Source organism: Myxocyprinus asiaticus, chromosome 1 (genome assembly GCF_019703515.2).
Source record: "Myxocyprinus asiaticus isolate MX2 ecotype Aquarium Trade chromosome 1, UBuf_Myxa_2, whole genome shotgun sequence".
NCBI lineage: Eukaryota > Metazoa > Chordata > Actinopteri > Cypriniformes > Catostomidae > Myxocyprinus > Myxocyprinus asiaticus.
In genome coordinates, this window is record NC_059344.1 from 5961670 (window position 1) to 5984899 (window position 23230).

General features: G+C 36.8%; 1 protein-coding gene and 1 long non-coding RNA gene across 2 annotated transcripts in view; one reads left to right on the top strand and one right to left on the bottom strand.

Annotated features, from left to right (window-relative positions):
- LOC127420418 (protein inturned-like) overlaps positions 1–16401 on the top strand; it is a 51197-nt gene extending 34796 nt beyond the window's left edge. Inside the window, exons 10-16 of the mRNA XM_051662737.1 lie at positions 2756–2818; positions 4028–4261; positions 4473–5006; positions 11226–11320; positions 11883–12072; positions 14807–14946; positions 15656–16401. Coding sequence (XP_051518697.1) covers positions 2756–2818; positions 4028–4261; positions 4473–5006; positions 11226–11320; positions 11883–12072; positions 14807–14946; positions 15656–15767 — 1368 coding nt within the window. The 3' untranslated portion in view covers positions 15768–16401. The remainder of the gene's footprint in view (positions 1–2755; positions 2819–4027; positions 4262–4472; positions 5007–11225; positions 11321–11882; positions 12073–14806; positions 14947–15655) is intronic.
- A 4036-nt stretch (positions 16402–20437) lies between these two features.
- LOC127421330 (uncharacterized) lies at positions 20438–22750 on the bottom strand. The gene is made up of 3 exons (XR_007893979.1): positions 22625–22750; positions 21393–21928; positions 20438–21280 (listed from the first exon to the last, which is right to left on the bottom strand). It is a non-coding gene; the product is annotated as an uncharacterized LOC127421330 (long non-coding RNA).
- Positions 22751–23230: the final 480 nt, after the last annotated feature.

Below are 23230 nucleotides of genomic sequence, written 5' to 3' on the forward strand. Positions count from 1 at the left end.
AGTTGGCTCAGTCGTGCGCGGGGTTAATGCGCACATTTTTGTTTTTTGTGTTTGTTTGGTTCTGGGGGATTTTCGGGTTTTGATGGATGCACTAATGTTGGAATGTGGTCTTTATAATCTTGTTTTTGACACTCTTATCTATTTTTTTTTATATGTCAAAATGTGAAATGTTAATATGAGCGGATTGTCTCTCTCCACATGGAATGTGAATGGGTTGGGGCACCCCATAAAAAGAAGGAAGGTTATTTCTCTTCTTAAGCATAAGAAATATGATATACTGTTTCTTCAAGAAACGCATCTTTCCCCATAGGAAGCTGATAAATTGGGAAGATATGGGGTGGACATGTTTTCTTTAGTGCTCATTACACTGATAAGTAAACATCTACAATTCAAATGTCTCAAACAGAAAAAGGCTTTGCCGCTGAGTTTTTAGGTCCAGAACTGATACAGAACTAGCTCCACTTTTGCTAGAAGTTTATACGGAATCATTAAAGAATGGAAAGCTTCCGCCAACCATGACACAAGCCCGGATCAGTCTGATTCTTAAAAAGGACAAAGATCCAAGAGAGTGTAAGAGTTACTGTCCAATTTCTCTGATCCAGCTAGACGTTAAAATATTGTCAAAAAATTTGGCTAACCGATTAAGTAAAGTTATGACATCTCTTATACATATAGATCAGGTGGGGTTTATTCTGGGCCGTAACTCTTCTGATCACATTAGGCGTTTCATTAAAGTCATGTGGGCAGTGGTGAACGATCAGACTCCGATTGCTGCCATCTCAGTTGACGCCAAAAAGGCGTTTGATATGGTAGAATGGGATTATCTTTATAAGATTTTGGAAATGTACAGGTTTGGGAATACTTTTATTGGGTGGATTAAGTTACTTTATAGACACTGAGTAGCAGCAGGGTTTCCCTCTTTCCCCCTTATTGTTCTGTCTTGCCCTGGAACCATTAGCAGCCGCAATAAGAAAGGAAGATGATTTTCTTCGGCTTTGGCTCTGACAGCGTACTGCCCAGTAACAGCTTTTCAGCCAGTTGCCTTCCAGTGGCCCAAACAGGGCATTAAGTATTTGAGTATTTTATTCCCAGCAAATTTGTTTGATTTAGAGTTAATTTTGACCCTTTAATAAAAAGGTTTTCCAGCGATGTGGGCAGGTGGGCTTCACTACATTTATCTATGACTGGGAAGGTTAATGTTATTAAAATGAATTTTATTCCAAAATTCAACAACCTGCTACAGTCTCTCCCTATAGATGTCCCTCTCTCTTATTTCAAGCAATTTGATAGCATAGTGAAGTCCTTCATTTGGAATGGTAAACGTCCCAGATTCGCTCTTCGTTCTTGCCCCTATTTCGCCATTGCGAAGCCTTTCTATCAAACTAACTGGAGAAGTTAAGTTACACCTCATTATCTCGCATTTACATTTGGTATGGACAAAAGTATCCAAAGGGTTTAATTCGGACATTTATTTAAATGTAGCCTCGAGCATATGGCTGAACCCAAAATTATGTATTAATAATCCCCTTTCTGCTGGACAGAGTGGATTGTGAGGGAGGTTAATACGCTCGGTGACCTATATGAGAGTGGAGTGTTGAGATCCTTTGAAAATATGGTTCAACATTTTGGGATTCCCAGGTCTCAGTTCTTTAGGTATTTACAGCTGTGCCACCTGCTCTGTACTATTTTTGGGAGTAGCATACACCCCCCTAAAGCGGCATATACTCTGGGAGTGGTCATTACTGCTTTTGGAAAAGGTAATAAGGCATCAGTGTATTACTCCCTGCTAATTCAGAGTCTGTGGGATGGAGCTTCAGCTTCTCTCAAGAGATTATGGGAGAAAGATTTAAACTTGGTATTGGAGGAGGGAGTGTGGGCTAGGATTCTAAAAAAACATCAATGCAATTTAAGATTTTGCATCGATTCTATTAGACCCCCTCTAGATTGTATGGGCTTGGTCTTAAAGACACACCCACCTGCTGGCGATGCCAATCAGAAAATGGGGACACAACCCATATTTTTTGGTGGTGTGTTAAGATCCAAGAATTTTGGTTGAGGGTTCATAGTTTTATGTGTGACGTATTAGGCACTCAAATTTCATTTTGCCCCAGACTCTGTATTTAAGGCAATGGGGCGGTCATTAATATAGGGGATAAATTCATAAAGAATTGGGTCCTGGCCAGTGTTATGATCGGCAGATGGGTTATTCTTATGGGATGGAAGTCGGCTGGAGTGCCCTCATTTCGTGAGTGGTGCACAGAGATGGGCAGGGTAGCAGCATTTGAGGGGATGTCGTATAGAAGGCTGGGCAATCTGGGGTTATTTGATAGAAAATGGGGCAGATATTTGGCCTTTTTGGAAGCCTCACGGGGAGGGGCAGTGGAGAGGGATCTCTAGTTTTAAATGTGTGTGTGCTGTTTTATTGTTTTTTTGAAAGTATACTTTTTATGTTTTTTTGTGTTTTGTGTTTTTTTTTTTTTCTAAATATTTATGACCATTGGGGTGGGGGGTGGGGGGGGGGTTAATGTTCTGGGGGAAGGGTTTAATTTTATATAATTTGATTCCGTATTTTTTGTTATGTTTATTTAATTTGTTGAATGGAATCAATAAAAAATGTTAATAATATAAAAAAAGAACTAAAACTTTTTCTTAGTATAAATATACAGTACCAAGATGTGTGGCCTGTCGCACCATTACACATCAATCACCAATATCAGTGCATTGATCTTTCTCTCTCTGTTCTCTTATTGGCCAGTCTGAAGACTTCTATGGCATGAGGCGTCTTTATGTCATTTTGGGCTCCTGTCTGTTCTATAAGGTAAGTCTGAAGCAACATGCTATCATACCTTTTTTACAAGTAATCCACAATTTGCCCAATGTAATGTGTACACATACTGCTGCTGACTTGAAGTAATTGAAGTGTAAACGTGCTTGTCAAAAGTGTCTCTTTCTTTGAAATTGGCTTTGACTGAAGGGTGACATGCTGCTTCTTTTCATAGCTCTAAACTAAGCTATCAGATGAAGAGACTGTTTAATAATTAATGGAGATTTAAAGGGGATGGATTAGTTTCCTTAATTCACCATCTGCTGCTCGTGGAAGAGCCCATGCACACAGATACACTGTTTCATTTCACTACAGAGAAATCAATAGAAACTATTGTGAGAAAACACAAAACTTTTTGTGAAAGAACGAAAAACTGTTGCAAGGGAACACAAAACTGTTGTGAGGAAATGCAAAACTTATTGTGAAGGAACGGGAAAATGATTGTGAGGGAACAAAAATCTTATTGCGAGAGAACGCAAATCTTATTGTGAGGGAATGCAACACTTATTTTGAGGAACACAAAACTTATTGAGGAGCACAAAACGTATTGTGAGGGAATGTAAAACTTATTTTTAGGGAACGCGAAACTTATTGCGAGGGAACGCAAAACTTATTGTGAGGAACGCAAAACTTATTGTGAGGAACGCAAAACGTATTATGAGGGAAAAAAATGTATTGCAAGGGAACGCAAAACTTATAACGAGGGAACGCAAAACTTATAACGAGGGAACGCAAAACTTATTGCGAGGAAATGTAAAACTTATTGTGAGGGAATGCAAAACTTATTGCGAGGGAATGCAGACCTTGTTGTGAGGGATCACAAAACTACTGTGAGGGAATGCAAAACTGTTGCAGAAAATAAATCCCCTTATATCCTCTAAGGGGCTTTGTAGAAAATGAAAGACACTGTACAAGCAAATGGGATACTTTTGCATCCTTTCTCGAAGCTTAAAAACTTCCCCATTCATTGTAATTGCATGGAAAAAATGACCAAGACAGTTTTTCAGAATTTCTCATTTTGTATTCCAAGAACTGGGGTTTGGAACGACATGAGAGTGAGCAAATGATGACAGTGATGAGACTGATGAACTGATTTTCATTTCTTATCCTTTCATTTTCAGTAATTCAACAGTCTGGAATCAATTATCTCTTACATATCATTATCATTTATGCCAGTCTTACCTGCCTGTTCGTGTCATGCAGAGATATCTGATAGCAAATCACCTCCCTAAAGAAGACCTGCTGGATGTGTGTCTGTATTGTCAGCACTATTGTCTGCTTCCACTGGTGTCAGAGCAGCGTGTGGGACAGCTGGTGGTGTGGAGGGAAGTGTTCCCCCAGCGGAGAGCCCAGCCCAGCCCTCTCATGACACCATCCACATCACATCTCGGCTACTGTAAACCACATGTACGGCACTTCCTGCTCATAGTGGGCCTGGTGAGAATATGCAGTCTTATCATACATTTAAGATAGCTCATGTTGTCATTAATTTATAGCTGTGAGTGTTTGTTCCAAGGCTTCTTTCAATGACAGGTGTTTGGATATTATGTTATTACCGCAACACAGTTCATCCCAATATTATTTTCTTTTTCTGTGAAACACAATAAAATGTTAGGCAGAACTTCTGTATTTGTATTTGTTTTTCCAGAGACACTTTATGCAGTGTGTATTGCTGGAGACTGGTGCCTGTACCTCACCTGATTTGGGGTCTCCTGGTCCAGACTGTGTCTATGTGGACCAGGTCAAAGCCACCCTGCTTCAACTGGAGAGCCTTGATGCTGGCATTGAGGAGCGGCTCTCGGCTCCACCCACTCCATGCCTATCCTGCGCTGATTGGTTCCTTCCTGCTGGTGGTCGCGATCGTCTAGATGCTGTTGGCAGCTCGCCCATCTTCAACCGGCTGACGGCAGCCATCAAACCCCCATCCCCGACCGTGATCAGTCGAAGCCTGTTTGGGGAAATGGGGTCATCGGGTCTAAGAGGACGAAAACCAAGTCCACAGAGGAGTCAGTCTGATAGTGGCAGCGAGGGTCAAGGTGAGGGGGTGGAGTCCTTTACTCCTGGTTTGAGTCCTCATGCCACACCAGACACAGTGCGGAGAACGCCCCTTAGTGGCACACGCAGGGACTCCCTCGGATCAGGCGGGTCAGACGGCAGCTTGGGCAGTGCAGGATTTTTCAAGGTGCTTGTCTAAAATTAATTACAGGTCATATCTGGGTGTTTCTTCAACTTCTGGCACTTTTTGCACTGTGCATTTCCAGGTAGTAAAGTCTGTTAAAAAAAATGTCACACTCTTACTAGTTTGTCTACTAACAATGTCCAACAGTTTATGTACATCAGCATTTTTTCTGAAAGTCATGGAAGTTCCCACCACAGTGTCATTTCCACCACATCTCAAATTCTGTATTGTATTCACTAGAATTCTGTCGGGAAATGACTGTGATGGAAATGACATTTTATGTATCCTATATCAAATTCTATTCAATTAAAATTTTTATACTTTTTACATAATTTGGCAAAATTGCAGCTTGATTTGAAATGATGGCCTATAAAAAAAAGAGTCTGTAAACAAGGGATATTGACCTTAAATTTTCAAACATCACTTGTCTCATTTCATCTGAAGCATGCTCTTCCCTTAGAATTTTGTTGTCTTGATTAACAAATAATAAACAAGTAACTAACTTGTGAAATAAATAAGTAAATTGTTAGAGGCAAAATCGTTTGGTACTGTGGAAATGTTGGTGGGGCTACTGTAGCCCGTAATTAAAAAAAAAAAAAAAAACGATTATCACACCATATATTTTTAAATGGTCAATGGTCTTTATTCCACTCATTATTTAGATTATCATAGTTTTAAACATGTAATAATTTTTATTTTAATCATTTATTTTTATGGGTCTGGGACAAAGCTAAAAGAGTGAAATCTATACATAAAAGCCATTTGAAAATTACCAGAAATAAATGAAGACCTGGTAAAAAGTTTCCAAGTCAGTTTTAACATGAGCGTTATAAAAAATAAAAAATTGTTTTAATAAAAATCAACTCCTGCGACATGAAAGTTGCCCGAAGTTAAAGAAACCTCCATATATTGCTTTTTCTAGTATTCTGTTTTTACATTCAATGTCATGAAAATTGTCAAGAACTTTTCAGGTTTATATTTGACTCTAAAATATATATATATATATATATTAGGCTATATTTCACATAAACTGAAGCATATTTTAGGGTTTTGCATTGTGATATTATTTTTATGACAATTAAGGACATTTAAACCCTCCTCTCTAATTGTCAGTAGCCTACTGTAATGCAAAAACAATCTAATTCTCATATAATAATGATATACATATATTATTTAAATTGTTATGTACATTTGTTTTTTTATTGGTTTTGTTGATATTATTATAACACACAAAAACAACCAGCAAATTCGCACACTTACCCACCCATTCTACCCTATAATCTCTTCCTTGCTGATTATTATGAAATGTATCATTAAAAATAAGGAAAAATGCGTATATTAGAGATAAAGAATAAAAAAGTATTGCCAAATGAATGCACAAATGCAGTCATGCAGATCACAATGCAGACTGCATTCGAACTCATATTTCCCGCATAAGCACCACAGCTCAACATGTGTGGAGCGCATCTGCGAACTGTTAGGCCATGGTTCCGACAAAACTTTACATTTCAGGCCAGAACATGGCTCAGTCTTTGTATAAGGTGTTGACATACATAATAAATCGTTCTGTAGATTCCCACTGCAACTTTCAGAACAAGGGAAGTTACATCTTACAAACATTATTTAAAAGTTTTTATATGGCCAACAAAAAGACATCAATAACTATATCACAACTACAAAATGTATTGGTTCTCAGCAATGCTGCACATGAATTATTGATATGTCATCTATTATTAAACATATGCTTTGAGCGCCATCCAGAACGACATCTTATATAGCAATATCAGGAACTACTGTTATAAATCAAGTCCAGATATCAGTCATGCGAGTGTAGCTGACTGGACATATGTTTAAGTAATGGATGTCCTGGACAAACCTTTCTGGCTCATGCATTTTCAATAGAAAGAGACAACCTTAACCAAATGCATTGAAATTATAGCTTCCATCACATTTATTGTGTCAGTCCACTCGACTCATGGTCAAAGCCGTAGACAGTAGCTGCTTTTATTAGATTAAGCCTGCATGAAAATCCCGGTGCAACAGAAAGAGACCATTAATAAAACCAAGTCGATAAGTTCAACCCAAGATATATTACTGGAAAAACAGGTCAGTGCTACCCTTTTTTTTTTTTTTTTTTGTTCTGCACTGTTCTTTCTTTAGTTTTGTTATTGATTGACGACTTTTATTTGAGACTTTTTATTTGAGTTTCCTGGACATAGTGTAGGAATTTTCTAGAGCGAAATGCACTTCAAAAACTTTATACTGACTCTCTCTTCCTTTTTGAAATTAGTTGGTGGTGTTTGCTTAGGCTTGCATCACTATTACTATTGCTCAGGACTAGGGATTTGAACAAACCCCTAACCATAAGTATTCAACTTTAGTGTGTGATTCATCTTTTGCTAAACACTGTTTGTGCTATGGACATATACGGTAGCTCAAACCATTTGGATTGTGGATAGGGCTGGGTGATATATCGAATATTCACGATATTATCGCAATGATTTTGACACAGTATTGCAGAGGAGATGGCAACTTTTCAACATATTTGGAAGGAGCAACATTGCAAACTGACAAATACATACTACACTTTAGTGCTCCACCAAAATAAAAGCTTCAAGTGAAGGTGAAGTAAATAAGACAGCTTTCATCTTTCCCCCAAAATAAAAGCTCCATGTGAAGGTTAAGTAAATAAAGCAGCGCTTTCATCTTTCTGTCAAAATAAAAGCTCCATGTGAAGGTTAAGTAAATAAAACAGCGCTTTCATCTTTCTGTCAAAATAAAAGCTCCAAGTGAAGGTGAAGTAAATAAAACAGTGCTTTCATCTTTCTGCCAAAATAAAAGCTCCAAGTGAAAGTGAAGTAATGAAACAGCTCTTTCATCTTTCTGCCAAAATAAAAGCTCCAAGTGAAAGTGAAGTAATGAAACAGCACTTTCATCTTTCTGCCAAAATAAAAGCTCCAATGAAGGTGAAGCAAGTAAAACAGCGCTTTCGTCTTTCCACCAAAATAAAAGCTCCAAGTGAAGGTGAAGTAAATAAAACAGCACTTTCATCTTTCTGCCAAAATAAAAGCTCCAAGTGAAGGTGAAGTAAATAAAACAGCGCTTTCATCTTTCCGTCAAAATAAAAGCTCCAAATGAAGGCGAAGTAAATAAAACAGCACTTTCATCTTTCTGCCAAAATAAAAGCTCCAAATGAAGGTGAAGTAAATAAAACAGCACTTTCATATTTCCGTCAAAATAAAAGCTCCAATGAAGGTGAAGCAAATAAAACATTACTTTCATCTTTCCATCAAAATAAAAGTTCCAAATGAAGGTGAAGTAAATAAAACAGCGCTTTTATCTTTCCACCAAAATAAAAGCTCCAAGTGAAAGTGAAGTAAATGAAACAGCACTTTCATCTTTCTGCCAAAATAAAAGCTCCAAGTGAAGGTGAAGTAAATAAGAGAGTGCTTACATCTTTCCACCAAAATTAAAGTTCCAGTGAAGGTGAAGCAAATAAAAGCTCCATGTGAAGGTTAAGTAAATAAAACAGCGCTTTCATCTTTCTGCCAAAATAAAAGCTCCAATGAAGGTGAAGCAAGTAAAACAGCGCTTTCGTCTTTCCACCAAAATAAAAGCTCCAAGTGAAGGTGAAGTAAATAAAACAGCACTTTCATCTTTCTGCCAAAATAAAAGCTCCAAGTGAAGGTGAAGTAAATAAAACAGCGCTTTCATCTTTCCGTCAAAATAAAAGCTCCAAATGAAGGCGAAGTAAATAAAACAGCACTTTCATCTTTCTGCCAAAATAAAAGCTCCAAATGAAGGTGAAGTAAATAAAACAGCACTTTCATATTTCCGTCAAAATAAAAGCTCCAATGAAGGTGAAGCAAATAAAACATTACTTTCATCTTTCCATCAAAATAAAAGTTCCAAATGAAGGTGAAGTAAATAAAACAGCGCTTTTATCTTTCCACCAAAATAAAAGCTCCAAGTGAAAGTGAAGTAAATGAAACAGCACTTTCATCTTTCTGCCAAAATAAAAGCTCCAAGTGAAGGTGAAGTAAATAAGAGAGTGCTTACATCTTTCCACCAAAATTAAAGTTCCAGTGAAGGTGAAGCAAATAAAAGCTCCATGTGAAGGTTAAGTAAATAAAACAGCGCTTTCATCTTTCTGCCAAAATAAAAGCTCCAAGTGAAGGTGAAGTAAATAAAACAGCGCTTTCATCTTTCCCACAAAATAAAAGCTCCAATGAAGGTGAAGCAAATAAAACAGCACTTTCATCTTTCTGCCAAAATAAAAGCTCCAAGTGAAAGTGAAGTAAATGAAACAGCACTTTCATCTTTGCATCAAAATAAAAGCTCCAAGAGAAGGTGAAGCAAATAAAAAGGCACTTTCATCTTTCCATCAAAATAAAAGCTCCAAATGAAGGCGTAGTAAATAAAACAGCACTTTCATCTTTCTGTCAAAATAAAAGCTCCAAGTGAAAGTGAAGTAAATGAAACCGCACTTTCATCTTTCTGTCAAAATAAAAGCTCCAATGAAGGTGAAGCAAATAAAACAGCACTTTCATCTTTCCATCAAAATAAAAGCTCCAAATGAAGGCGAAGTAAATAAAACAGCACTTTCATCTTTCTGTCAAAATAAAAGCTCCAAGTGAAAGTGAAGTAAATGAAACAGCACTTTCATCTTTCTGCCAAAATAAAAGCTCCAATGAAGGTGAAGCAAATAAAACATCACGTTCATCTTTCCATCAAAATAAAAGTTCCAAATGAAGGTGAAGCAAACAAAACATCACTTTCATCTTTCCATCAAAATAAAAGTTCCAAATGAAGGTGAAGTAAATAAGAGAGTGCTTTCATCTTTCCATCAAAATAAAAGCTCCAAGTGAAAGTGAAGTAAATGAAACAGCACTTTCATCTTTCTGCCAAAATAAAAGCTCCAATGAAGGTGAAGCAAATAAAACATCACGTTCATCTTTCCATCAAAATAAAAGTTCCAAATGAAGGTGAAGCAAACAAAACATCACTTTCATCTTTCCATCAAAATAAAAGTTCCAAATGAAGGTGAAGTAAATAAGAGAGTGCTTTCATCTTTCCACCAAAATAAAAGCTCCAGGTGAACCTAATTTAACAAAATTGTATTGTTATTATACAAAACAAATATAATCCTCATAATAATCCATATAATAATAATAATTTAGTATTATATTAAATTATATTAAAATGTAACCTTTTTATTTTGTACATTAAAATTTTGAATCTGCTTGTCTACAGTGGCTGTTTGGTTGCAATGATTGTTCCTCTGATTAATGCCATTTCAGAGCAAATACATAATTATCAAGATGTATATTGAATTTTGGCAATAAGCTGAAAAATAAAGATATATACAATATATATATATTTTGTAGCCATATGGCCCAGTCCTAATTGAAGAGGAGAGGTGTGCTTTTACTTTTGTTTGTGACTGGACTGTGTAAGTGAAAAAAATCCCCAAGACTTACATTGACCCAGGGACCAGAGGATCACAGAGACTTTATGGTTTTAACTTGGGCCAGTAAGCAACCACCCGGAACACTCTAGCAAAGACCATACAACCACATAGTAATGCCCTGGCAACAATCCACAGCATCTGATTATAGAGCACAACAGTCAGGTTATGGAAGTAAAAAAATAAAAAATAAAAAATTCATAGGCAAATTAATTTTTTAACAATAACTTGCAGTATAAACCTTTCAATACTTACCATGAGCTCCAAGGTTGTTAATCGATGGTATAGGCTTCTTTTAAAAGTCATCAGTCCTTGTTATTCCAACACTTATTTATTTTTTATCGTGTTTAATAGCAGAATTCATGGTGAAGAACTACACTACATGATTCTGAAAATAAAACAAATTCAAATACATTTTTGCTTCAAATCAAAGTTTGTAATGTTTACCTCGGAGCTGGTTAGTTTGGTTCAGGGCTTAAAACTCTTTTATGAAGGATTTTATGAAATCCCTGTGGAAGAGATTATTGGGAAAAAAACTTCCGGAATCAAGACGGCTGAAAAAGTGGGCGGGCACTGTTGCGCTATTGTGGCAACAAGTTTTGCCCGAGCAAGCACCACTCAAATTTTCCTTAGGAAATGTAAAACTGTAGTTGTGAAATTAGTCATTCTCTGTTAAATATTTAGTTTAGCCCAAAACAAGATTTAATCCAATCATTACGTGTTTCTTTCCTATTGTTCCATGTTTCTTTTGTCAGATTCCGAGGTTAAAATACCCTAACCCGTTCTACCTGGGCTCCTTGAAGAAGAGTCTGACAGACCGGGAAACTGAGGAGATGCACAATGTTCTCAAGTGAGTTTAACACCATTTCATCATTACCCATCTTAAACAACAGTATTAATTGATTGACGGGTCCCTTTTCAGTTCAACTTATTCAATTAGAAGGACGTTGCAAATTTGTTCTGGTTCAATTTGGGGGTGCCGTGTTGTATATGTCTACTCTGGCAGTTGAAGCCCGAACCTGGCCTGTAAACATGACCCTTTGACATGACAGCACTGTTAAATTTTAAAACCAAACCAAATTTGCCATAAATTTTATAGATAATTAACATCTACAAATAATTGAACAAATCAATAATTAAATATACAAATTTTTACGTAATTTTCCAAATGAAAATGTCACATTTAAATGTATTAATTATAGGTTCCATTACTGAATGATGCTTAAGGGACAAATCATGAATTCCCAAAAAGCTGTATTGTACAGTATAATAATCATATAATAATATAGATTTTTCACAAACATGATTCACCAGAAAAGGGAGCTTGGACTAATAGCTCATTGGCTGACACTGGAACACAGGCTGAGCACTGCTCAGAGTATCACAGTTTTTATGTATGCGTATGTTTTCAGACTAACTGCAGGTGCGGAGAACACACTGTTTCATTACGTGTTAATGGAGACAGTGCAGGGCATCTTCATTGCACCCACACACAGAGAAGTGAATCAACTCAGTGGCTCCATCCACCCACAGCTCATCCAGAACTTCTACCACTGTTGTCTGTCCATACAACATGCCTTCCAGCAGAGCCTCCCCACACGGGTAACCACAGCTTATCTACTGCTGCTATTGCACTTTTACATTAGCCATGTTTCCATCCAAGTTACAAATGTAATTTATGCACAAAATTGGATTTTCGCAAAAATAATTTGCAAATAAAGCAGCGTTTCAATCCCCTGTGTTTAAGAAAACAAAATTGTTACTTTTGGGGAAATTGACGTTAAATAAATATGGAAGTTGAAGCCACAGTGGCCCTTGTAATAAAGGGATAGTTCACCCAAAAATGAAAATTGTCTCATAATTACTCCTCCTCATGCCATCCCAGATGTGCATGACTTTCTTTCTTGCGCAGATCACAAATGATGATTTTAAGAAGACTATTTCTGCTCTGTTGGTCCTCACAATGCAAGTGAATGGTGACCAGAACTCAGAAGGTTTAAAAAGCACAAAAAGGCAGCATAAAAGTAATCCATAAAACTCCAGTGGTTTAATCCATGTCTTCAGAAGCGATATGATAGGTGTGGGTGAGAAACAGATCAATATTTAAGTCCTTTTTTACTAGAAATCTGCACTTTCACATTCAGCCACCTACTGGCTGGAGCTGGTCATAGGTGGAGATTTATAGTTTATTCAGAGATTTACTGTAGATGTTAACAGTATTATGTAAAACAGTATCTCACATTTTGAAATTAAAATTTGGCTCTGAATATATTTCCTCTCAAAATGTGCATTCAGTTTGTCAGCTCCTCTTTTAAGGAAAGAAAAATAAATATTGATGTTAAAGATGTTTTATTAATTTAATGTCAATAGAGCTTTAAGAAATAATTCCGCAATATTTGCCAATGTGTCAAAGTAGCATATATTCTTATATTGTAGCTTTTATAATTCTATTATATACAGTCTATATTCATTATTTGCATCTATGTGATTAACTGTCCAATGGCAATGTTTAACTCCATTGGCATATGGATAAAGAAAAGCAACTGGCAACTGCATATTTGCCAATTTTTGTAATGCACATTTAAAGTTGCATTTAAAAGAATTAATTATTTTGTTACATTTAACAACATTTTTAAAAACTATTATTTTAAACTATTATTTATGCTTTTTATTTGTATTAATAAATTATTTATTTATTCTTTTAAGTGGCACTCCAAAATGGGACTTATTTTCTGTCAATTAATAAATCAATCAATAAATGCAATAATATTTCATAATATTTCAATAACTATTTCATTTTCACAAAGTGTCTGCAAAGTATGTGATAAAATTAAATAAAAAATGTAAATGCAATTGATGATTTGCCATTCCATTTTCACTGCAATCTTGAGGTGCTGCCAATTTTAAAAGGAAAAGGCAAATGTAAAAAAAAGTGCAAATACATTTTTCCCAAAGCATTTTCTTAATGTTGTTGCAATAATAGTGAAATAATAAAAAATAAAAAAATGCAAAGCTCAGTTTTAATTTGATTAAAGTCTCTAGTTTGAGAAATAGATGCCTCGTATGTCCTCAGCTGACAGCTTTAATTATTTTATTTTTTTTTTTTTTTTGGATTTTTTTTCCCCTTTTTCACCCAATTTGGAATGCCCAATTCCCAGTGCGCTTTTAAGTCCTTGTGGTCGCGTAGTGATTCGCCTCAATCTGATTGGCAGAGGATGAATCCCAGCTGCCTCTGCGTCTGAGTCCATCAACTTGCGCATCTTATCACGTGGCTTGTTGAGCGCGTTCCCACGGAGACTTAGCGCGTGTGGAGGATTCACGCCATCCACCACGGCAACCACACTCAACTCACCACGCGCCCCACTGAGAACGAACCACATTATACCGACCACGAGGAGGTTACCCCATGTGACTCTACCCTCCCTAGCAACCGGCCAATTTGGTTGCTTAGGAGACCTGGCTGGAGTCACTCAGCACGCCCTGGGACTCGAACTAGCGAACTAGCGAACTCCAGGGGTGGTAGCTAGCGTATTTTACCACTCAGCTACCCAGGCCCCCCAGCTGACAGCTTCATTGATTTCTACCCGCTCAACACCAGTTTCATGTACAATAGTAAAGAGAAGACTCAGGGGTGCAGGCCTTATGGGAAGACTTACAAAGAAAAAGCCACTTTTGAAACAGAAAAACAAAAAGAAAAGGTTAGAGTGGGCAAAGAAACACAGACATTGGACAACAGATAACTGGAAAAGAGTGTTATGTATCTTAACCCCATTGAACTTTTGCGGGATCACCTAGACTGTAAGGTGCATGAGAAGTGCCCGACAAGACAGCCACATCTATGGCAAGTGCTACAGGAAGTGTGGGGTTAAATGTCACCTGAGTATCTGGACAAATTGACAGCTAGAATGCCAAGGATCTGCAAAGTTGTCATTGCTGCACGTGGAGAATTTTTTGATGAGAATTCTTTGAAGTAGTTTAAGACGTTCTGAACAGTTTTTTCAAATTGTAATAGTAATTTTTCACGTTATTAATGTCCTGACTATACATTGTGATCAGTTAAATACCACTTTGGTGAATAAAAGTACCAATTTCTTTCCATAAGAGCAAAATCTTTACATTATTCCAAACTTTTGGCTGCCAGTGTATATAAAAAAGTTGAAAGCCCCATCTAGATTTCATTTATGAATAAATTAGTCAGTAAGATTTTGACAGATTTCGGACAACTTTGACTGCCCTTAATTTTATTTCATAGAATCATTTCCCTGTTATAGATAATAGTTATATTAGCATAGTGTCTTCATCTCCCAGTTCATGTACGTGTACATGTTTGCTTCAGGATCGGAGAGGGATGGATCGGCCGCAGAGCACTCGGGGTTTGGGTCCAGTCAAAGAACACGGTGTTCTGTTCCAGTGTAAACCAGAAAACTGGACGGATCAGAAGAAACCAGCGCCCACCATGACATACTGGGTTATAGGGTACATAATCTAGTTTCACAAAGAGCATCATCTTAGAGCCTGAAACATACTCTACATAAGAATGTGAACACAAATGCTTCTAGCTACACATGCTCGATTTCATGTGTATTCTCTGCGTTGCTAAGAGGAACACTACAGCATGTATTAGTGTAAACTAATTGTCTTCTACAATTGGTTTTCTCTTTCAGATCAACTACTAGTGGAGCAACAATTTGAAGATAATCTCGCTAAGCAAGTTAGTTGGCATTTTATAGCTCGCTAGCTGAAAAATAACACATCAAGTCTAGCACCCCCTTGAGTTTTGAGACCATTGCAGCGATGCAAGAACACGTTCCTTACGTTCAACAGGATTTCGTGCTTGCAGTGCATTGGCCAAGCATTTGCATCAATGTTTGTGTACCTAAGTAGAGTATGTTTCTAAACTAACTCGGTCAAACCTCAGTGTTTTGTAGCTGTAGTTACAGTTGTAAGCACAGTTCCTGGAATAGCTCATAAAAAAGTTAAATCAAGAACTTAATGTTTTCCCCCTTGAATCAAATGTGCAGTAAATTAAATTGAAAGCAGCTTTACAGCTTAATATGACACCAAATCCATACGGAGCATACATTTGCTTTGTTTGCTGTCTTGCGAGATGTCATACACAACATGACAACATCAAAGCGTATTCTTCACATCAGATTTGTCACCTCTTTTGGTGTTTGTGTTACAGACGAATGCTTCTAGAACCCGTCCCCCAAGAGTTCTACGTGTGCTTCCATGATTCCGTTGCAGAGGTTCCCGTGGAGATGGCATTCCGGCTGTCTTTTGGCTTGGCTATTTAATAATATAACTGAGAGACTTCTGCAGGTTATCGTCCTTAACACTACATTCACAGGGATGGTCTATGGGATTTTATTGAAGGGCTTCTCATTTTTATGAGTTATCTGCAGAAATTTTCCACCGGAGAATCCGACATCAAGGATACTCAAGCAGCACCCTACTGTCAAAAAGGCTACCAGTCCATGCTTAAGCTAAAATGCTTTCCGTGTAGTAATCATTTGTGGTTTATGTGATTAAACTTACCTTTTGCTGGATTTTTTCCAGAATGGAAGTTGAATACAGGCACAGTTTAAAGCAGATTGGCTATTGGCAAGTCAGCCAATGCACCGAATTTGGTGTTAAGTACAATATGTGGTCCACACACTGTCAGTAGCGATAAACTAATTGGATAAATTGATCAACCAGCTCTGAGGGAGTTTTTACCACCAGTAAAATACTTCTGAAATCGGAAGGAACTCAACTATCTATGCTGGATATCTTAAACAGGCATGATAAGCCCATGTTCTCTTAAAGGGATAGTTCACCCAATAATGAAAATTCTCTCATCATTTACTCACCCTAATGCCATCCCAGATGTGTATGACTGTCTTTCTTCTGCAGAAGTCAAATTAAGAAATTTAGAAGAATATTTCAGCTCTGTAGGTCAATACAATGCAAGTGAATGGTGACCAGAACTTTGAATCCCCAAAAATCACAAAGTCAGCATAAAATTAATTCATATGACTTAAGTGGTTTAATCCATATCTTCAGAAGCGATATGATAGGTGTGGGTGAGAGATCAATATTTGAGTCCTTTTTTCCTAATAAATAGCCACTTTCACTTCCACATTCTTCTTTCTTTTTTTTTTTTTTTTTTGGCGATTGCATTCTTCGTGCACATCGCCACCTACTGGTTGGGGCTGGTCAAAGGTTGAGATTTATGGTAAAAAAAAAATTTTTAAATATTGATCCGTTTCTCACCCACACCTATTATATCACTTCTGAATCATAGATTCTTCCTACTGGAATCGTATGAATTCTTTTTATACTGATTTTATGTGATTTGTGGAGATTCAAAGTTTTTCTGGTCACCGTTCACTTGCATTATTTGGACCTAATGAGCTGAGATATTCTTCTAAACATTTTAGCAAATGAAAGAATGTCATACACATCTGGGATGGCATGAGGGTGAGGAATTGATGAGAGTTTTCATTTTTGGGTGAACTGTCCCTTTAAGAAAAATGTGTGATCATAAAAAATAAATAAATGTATATGACCTTTCCTTGCTGGATCAAGCGGAATTACATTTTCTTGGCAGTAGCTATGCAGAATTTATGACCACAGCCTTATGAAAAGTTATGCTTCAGAACATTGTAATATGAAAAGATTTTTTTACTTTTTTCTAAAGTGTGGAACTTCATGTTTTTCCACATTAATATTCATAAAAATAAGAATATGCCTATTAAATAAATGTGCATAATTTATCAAATAAATGCAAGACAATGTATTTCAGGTGTTCTTTATTACATCAGTCTTTTTACAAAAATAAAGCTGCTCTTACATGGCCAGATGAAAAGTTCTTCAGACAAATTGGTCCACATTCCATTGATTCAATGAGAAAAACCATGTAAGAGTGGTTTTACAAAGAATTTATGGAAATTTGTTCTGCAAATCATTCACAAAACCATTTTTACATGAACTGTCATGTAAATTAATGTAAGGATGGTTTGAAAACACTGGGCCACATTCATGAATCACAAATAAAACAAATTTCTTTGTAAATCTTTCATAAATCCATTGTGCCAAATTGGGTCATTGAGTAGTTTTATGAAAACCATTCTCGTGTAATTTGACGAACTGAATGCAACCATTCACATAAGACTGGTGTGAACGATTCGTTCTGCTTGTGTTTTATTCATTTCTGTTTTTGTAAAACCATTTTTATGCAAATTGTCACATTGAATTGAATGTTTTGTGAATGGGGCCAAATGGGCCTTAGTATGCAAGAATAAATACAACTTTAGCTTGATTCTACACTGATTAGCCAACAAAGCTCCTTACCTTTTAGTCACCATAATTGTCTCAACATGGAATGCCATGCTCACATAATTTTCAATTGACTAAAGACTCACAAACACTACACACACACACACACACACAGTGGCGGTTCTGGCTTACTTGGTGCCCTAGGTGAGATCCGACGTGTCGCCCCCCATAACAAAACAAAATTATGGATTTTACGATGTTAACAACTTTTTTTTTTTACAGAACTATGCTTTAACACAAAATATATAAAAGGGTTAGTTCACCCAAAAATTAAAATTCTATCATCACTGAATCACCCTCATGACATCCCAGATGTGTATGACTTTCTTTCTTCTGCTGAACACAGATTAAAACATTTTTATAAGAATATCTCAGCTTTGTAGGTCCATACAATGCAAGTAAATGTTTGTTAGAATTTTGAAGCTACAAAAATCACATAAAGGCAGCATAAAAGTAATCCAGTGGATAAATCCATGTCTTCAGAAGCGACATAATAGGTGTGGGTGAGAAACAGATCAATATTTAAACAATGGGAATTATGTTGTGACTAAACAAAATCCAAAATAAATCAAAACTGTGTTATATTTTAGCATCTTCAAAGTAGTCACCCTTTGACTAGAATTTGCAGACATGTACTCTTGACATTTTCTCAACCAACTTCTTGAGGTATCACCCTGGGATGCTTTTTAAACAGTATTGAAGGAGTTCCCATCTATGTTGGGCACTTATTGGCTGCTTTTCTTTATTATTTGGTCCATCAATTTCAAAAACGTTTTTTTTTAAATTACATTTTAGTTTTGTAATGAAATAAATTAATATGGTGGCACAATTATATTTTTGTCTACAAAACTAATTTCAAACATTTAAGCATACGCCTTCAGATCAAAAGATTTTTAAGATCATGAGAAACATTTCAGTCAAGTGTTTCAAAGATTTTGACCAGTCTGTGTGTGTGTGTGTGTATATATATATATATATATATATACACACACACACAACAGTTAGTTCCGGTCCTCGAATCTGATTGGACGAGAGACGTTCCATGAGCACTGATGGTCTCACACCATCAGCACTCGGACGTTTCACTGTGTGTATCACTCCGTTTGTAGGTGTGCCATTCTAAACTAACGTGTAAGAGCATATGTGTTAAGAGCTACTGTATGTGTCTCTTTTACATGTATTTTGTATTTGTAATTACATTACATATGTTAGCCAGCAGATGGTGGCAAAAGATAATTTTTGTGTGTAATATGAGCCAGTTAGGTGACATGAAGTGAATCCGCTACAGCCAGTGTTTACATACAACAGCACTCCGTGATCGCTCATATTACTACTACACTACTAAAGCTAGAAAATAGCTTTAAATGGCTTTAAACGAACAACTTCAGCATTACGGCTCATCATAGCTGAGAGACACAACAGACTGATTAATTACAGAACTCAAGGCGCTTACCTCTTACTGGACTTTCCACATTTGAGAGGACGTGCTGTTTAAAATGGCGGAGGACATTGCGGTTTCCATAGTGAAAGACTAGTCCCTGACATTCACTGTTAATACTATGCTAAATGTTTGGTGTGTCAGCAGATCAATGAGTAATTATTTTTAACATTCTTAATAATTTCATTGAGCCTGCATCCAATTAGTCCTGACAAGCTCAACATTTTCCATGCAGATAAAACGAGCGTGTCACTGTCATAGAGATATGCCTGTCATTCAACAAGAACGCAGTTAATGCGCAAAAGAACACGTCCATATTTCATTTCTTCTAATTCATTGCATACAGTCCATTTACACTACTGACTTATTATGAATATGCTGCTGTTTATATTGCTGGTGCTTGACGGGGAATAGAATAGGACGCAGACGTTGCAACAGCCAGAGAAAAACCTCACAAGTAAATTGCACTTGACCCAGCCCATTTGCGCTTTTAACATTTTGAATCGAAACAATGGATTCCTATGAAGCCATTCACACCTGCAGCGAACATCTGGGGTATCAGCTTGAGCACGTAAGTGTCTTTTAATGTCTCCAGAGCACAAGGATTTTGAATTCTTTGACATATTGTCCTCCTAGAACAGTTATGGAACAGAGTGTATCAAATCTCACCGGTTTATATCATTAAAAGTGTTCAAACTAGCAAAGTGCTTAGAGATCGCTGTTCACACGTCCGATCTTCGCATGGCATCACATGACTTCTCTATGAATTGATTTTTAAAGCTATCGGCTGATTAATCGGTTATCAGCCTTTTCCACCACCATAGTTATTGGCATCTGCAAAATCCACTATCGCTCAACCTCTAATTCAAACTACTTGCATGCATACCTAAAGAACATACTGTTTTACCATTTTGGATGTGTGTCCTTTGTCATATACAGTGCATATTCTGACAGTATGTGATTTTGGATGCAGGGATAATGACCATAGTACTACTATTCAGGGCTACTTGCAAGGCTTGAACCTACAATATTTTGCATGTCCCGGGCTTAATAAATACGGCAGTGGATTTACTGTAGGAGAATGGAGATTTCACCTGCAAATGGTGAGCCAGGTGTGGGAGAGAAATGGGCAAGCTGCCGTACCTCTTCTAGGGTTGCAACTATCGATTATTTTGATTATTTGTTTGATTAATCGGATAAAAAGCCACATTTTACTTCCTCTATTTTATTAAAATGTATTTATTAAAAAACATTAATGCTTGTACGCTATACATTCCCTTTCCAAGCACCCCCACTTTGGTGAGGAACAGGGTAATGACACACCCAAAATAAAAGGTTTACTGCTCATGAGTCCCTCTGACTACACACATAATCAAAGTATCTTTAGAAAGCTAACACTTGAGATTTTACTATGAAATCTTCAGAATTACTCAATCTGTTACTAACACAGAGATAAAGAAGTGCAAACACACAAAAAAAAGAAAATCATATTTCACATTTTATGAAATAAATACACAATGCTGTGGTATAGGCACCTAAAAACACAACAGGCTAAAGCCCTAAGTCTTACCAAGCTATGTTTCAGGTTTGAAGCAGAAGAATTTTAGCTTTCTGTAAGCCTTTATCTAAGTGTTTGTCTGGGTCCTTTCTGAAAAGGCCATTTGGAGACTCTAAAATGTCCCTAAAGTGACACTTGGTTACCAGCTTATATCATGAGGTATATCAAATTGTTAGATCAGTCTCTGCTTTAGAATATCACAGTTTTTTTTTTTTACATATTTTTAATGGTTTACAGTAAGACTTAAAATCTTATAAATGTGTAATAAATGCTTTTTAGTCATTGTTGGAGTCTGAGTGTCTGCATGCTCCAAAATTAGTGTCTCTCTAAATGCCTTCTGAGAAATCCTTTCAGTTGCTGATGCAAGATGAATGCACTGACCACAGCAATGTCCACAAAGTGGTCAAAAAAAAGTCTGGTACCACTTTTTGGTTTTGTGCAGGACATTGTAGTAGCCAATCAGGGCATCAGAGAGATCCACTCCCCCCATGTGCCTGGATGGAAAGCAAAAGTGGAATTTTAGAGAAGCCAACATACATAATATGTGTACATGATAATATAATACTATAAAAAAAATTTCTTTATAATATAATAAAGAGTACAAACATATTGTAGTCCTTGATAACAGCTGGAACAGAGACATCCACTAGAGGCCAACGGCCATCTCTCCCTTTGACCCTTCTCTGCACATAATTACCGGTAAAGGCCTTGTGAAAAGTGGAGGCCATCAGCACTTCCCTTGTGTCTTTCCACTCCACAAGCAAAAGATCGTTGTTCCTTATTCAGCGAATAGTGCCGTGTGTTGCGTTAATGGGCATCTTGTTCACTGTTGTATTGGGAAAGCCTTTTCGGTTTGGTCTGATGGTGCCACAAGCATAGGTCTTTTTCCCAAGGAGGTCTCTGAAGAGTTTTGGACTGGAGTAGAAGTTATCAACAAATAGCTTGTAACCAGTTCCCAACACCTTCTCATTTATAAGGGTAATGACCGCATCATAGCTCAGTCTATTACTTTTCTCTGCTGCTGTCTATTGCCTTTCTTGCCCTCATAGACAAAGAAGTCCCAGGTATAACCACAAAGGGAATCTGCCAATACAAACAGTTTGTATTGTTTGTATGTGCATTCCTCATCTGATGAATCATAACTGTTGAATTACACAAAAAGAATTAGAAGTATTCTTCTAATCACAGCAAACTGACATAAAAAAGGTTTGACATAAAAATAAAAAAAATGACATTCAAACTGACATTCTAAAATTTTGGGTTGAAAAAAACAAATTCTGTCTGTACTCATTCTAGAACATCTTGTTTTCTACATACAGTAATGTGCTCCATACACAGTTTTACTTTTATGTCCAACTTTCTTAGTGCTGTCACTATTGAGCAACACAAAGGGGATCAACTGTTTGACTCATACTACAATCTGGCATAAACTATTCCATTGTCTCCTCTGTGTACTCATTTAGAACTTGTAATTAAGAGTCTTGCTCTCTGCATATAGCTATGCGCTCCATATACATTTTGTTAAGTTTATATAAAAACTTCCAAAATCTCATCGCTATCAATGCACTCCAACAGGATTAGAAATGCATGTCCCAACTCAATTGTTTGTTTCTCTCACAGTGATCTGGCATAAATTATTCTATTGCTTCGCTCTGCACACATTTAGAATTGTATATTCAGCTCTACACAACACTAATGATATTTCTTATTACAATCTTTTTGTGTCGAACATTTTAGTAAGTCCCTCACTAACCAGATGCATAAAAACTGACTAACAATAAGTAAAAACAAAGTGCAACAATTTTTAGAAATTCACTGATCTAAATCGGTGTAGAGACCTTCCAAAAACATGTCTTCTGCTATAGAATCCATGCTGTTTGTAGTGCTATCATCGTCTGAATTGTCGCAGTACTTCTTCTAGCGCAGCAGCTGGAGTAAACAATCTCTGTTCTCTGCGTGGATGCATGACGTCACAGCGTTGTCAAGGAGACTGCCGGTGTCAGCAGCTATCATCTCGGTCAAAGCGAGCGCGTGCGTTTGAATCTTCCAATGAGAAGTGTTCTCACTTATGAAATGACACGATAATTTATGCGAACTATCAACACCGACATATTGCCGTATTCATAATTTCATTGGTTATATGCCCTCGTAAAACAAAACCCTTTAGAGTGCTATTGGTAGATTTTTTTAACCTAACCAATTTGCCTATGCATGAACAGATGTCATCAGAAACGGCTGTTCTACGCGATATTTTCTAAAACTATGAAGCCAGTTTTATTCAGAAAACTTAAGGGGTGCGATATTTCTGTTCCAAACACTCTACTAAAGGCATTTATACTGTTTGTTTTATTGAAGGGCACGTTAGACGAGCATAGTTTATCGAATAAAAGGATGATGTCATTGTGTTTACCGGATTTCATGATGTAAACAATGGAAGTTCTATG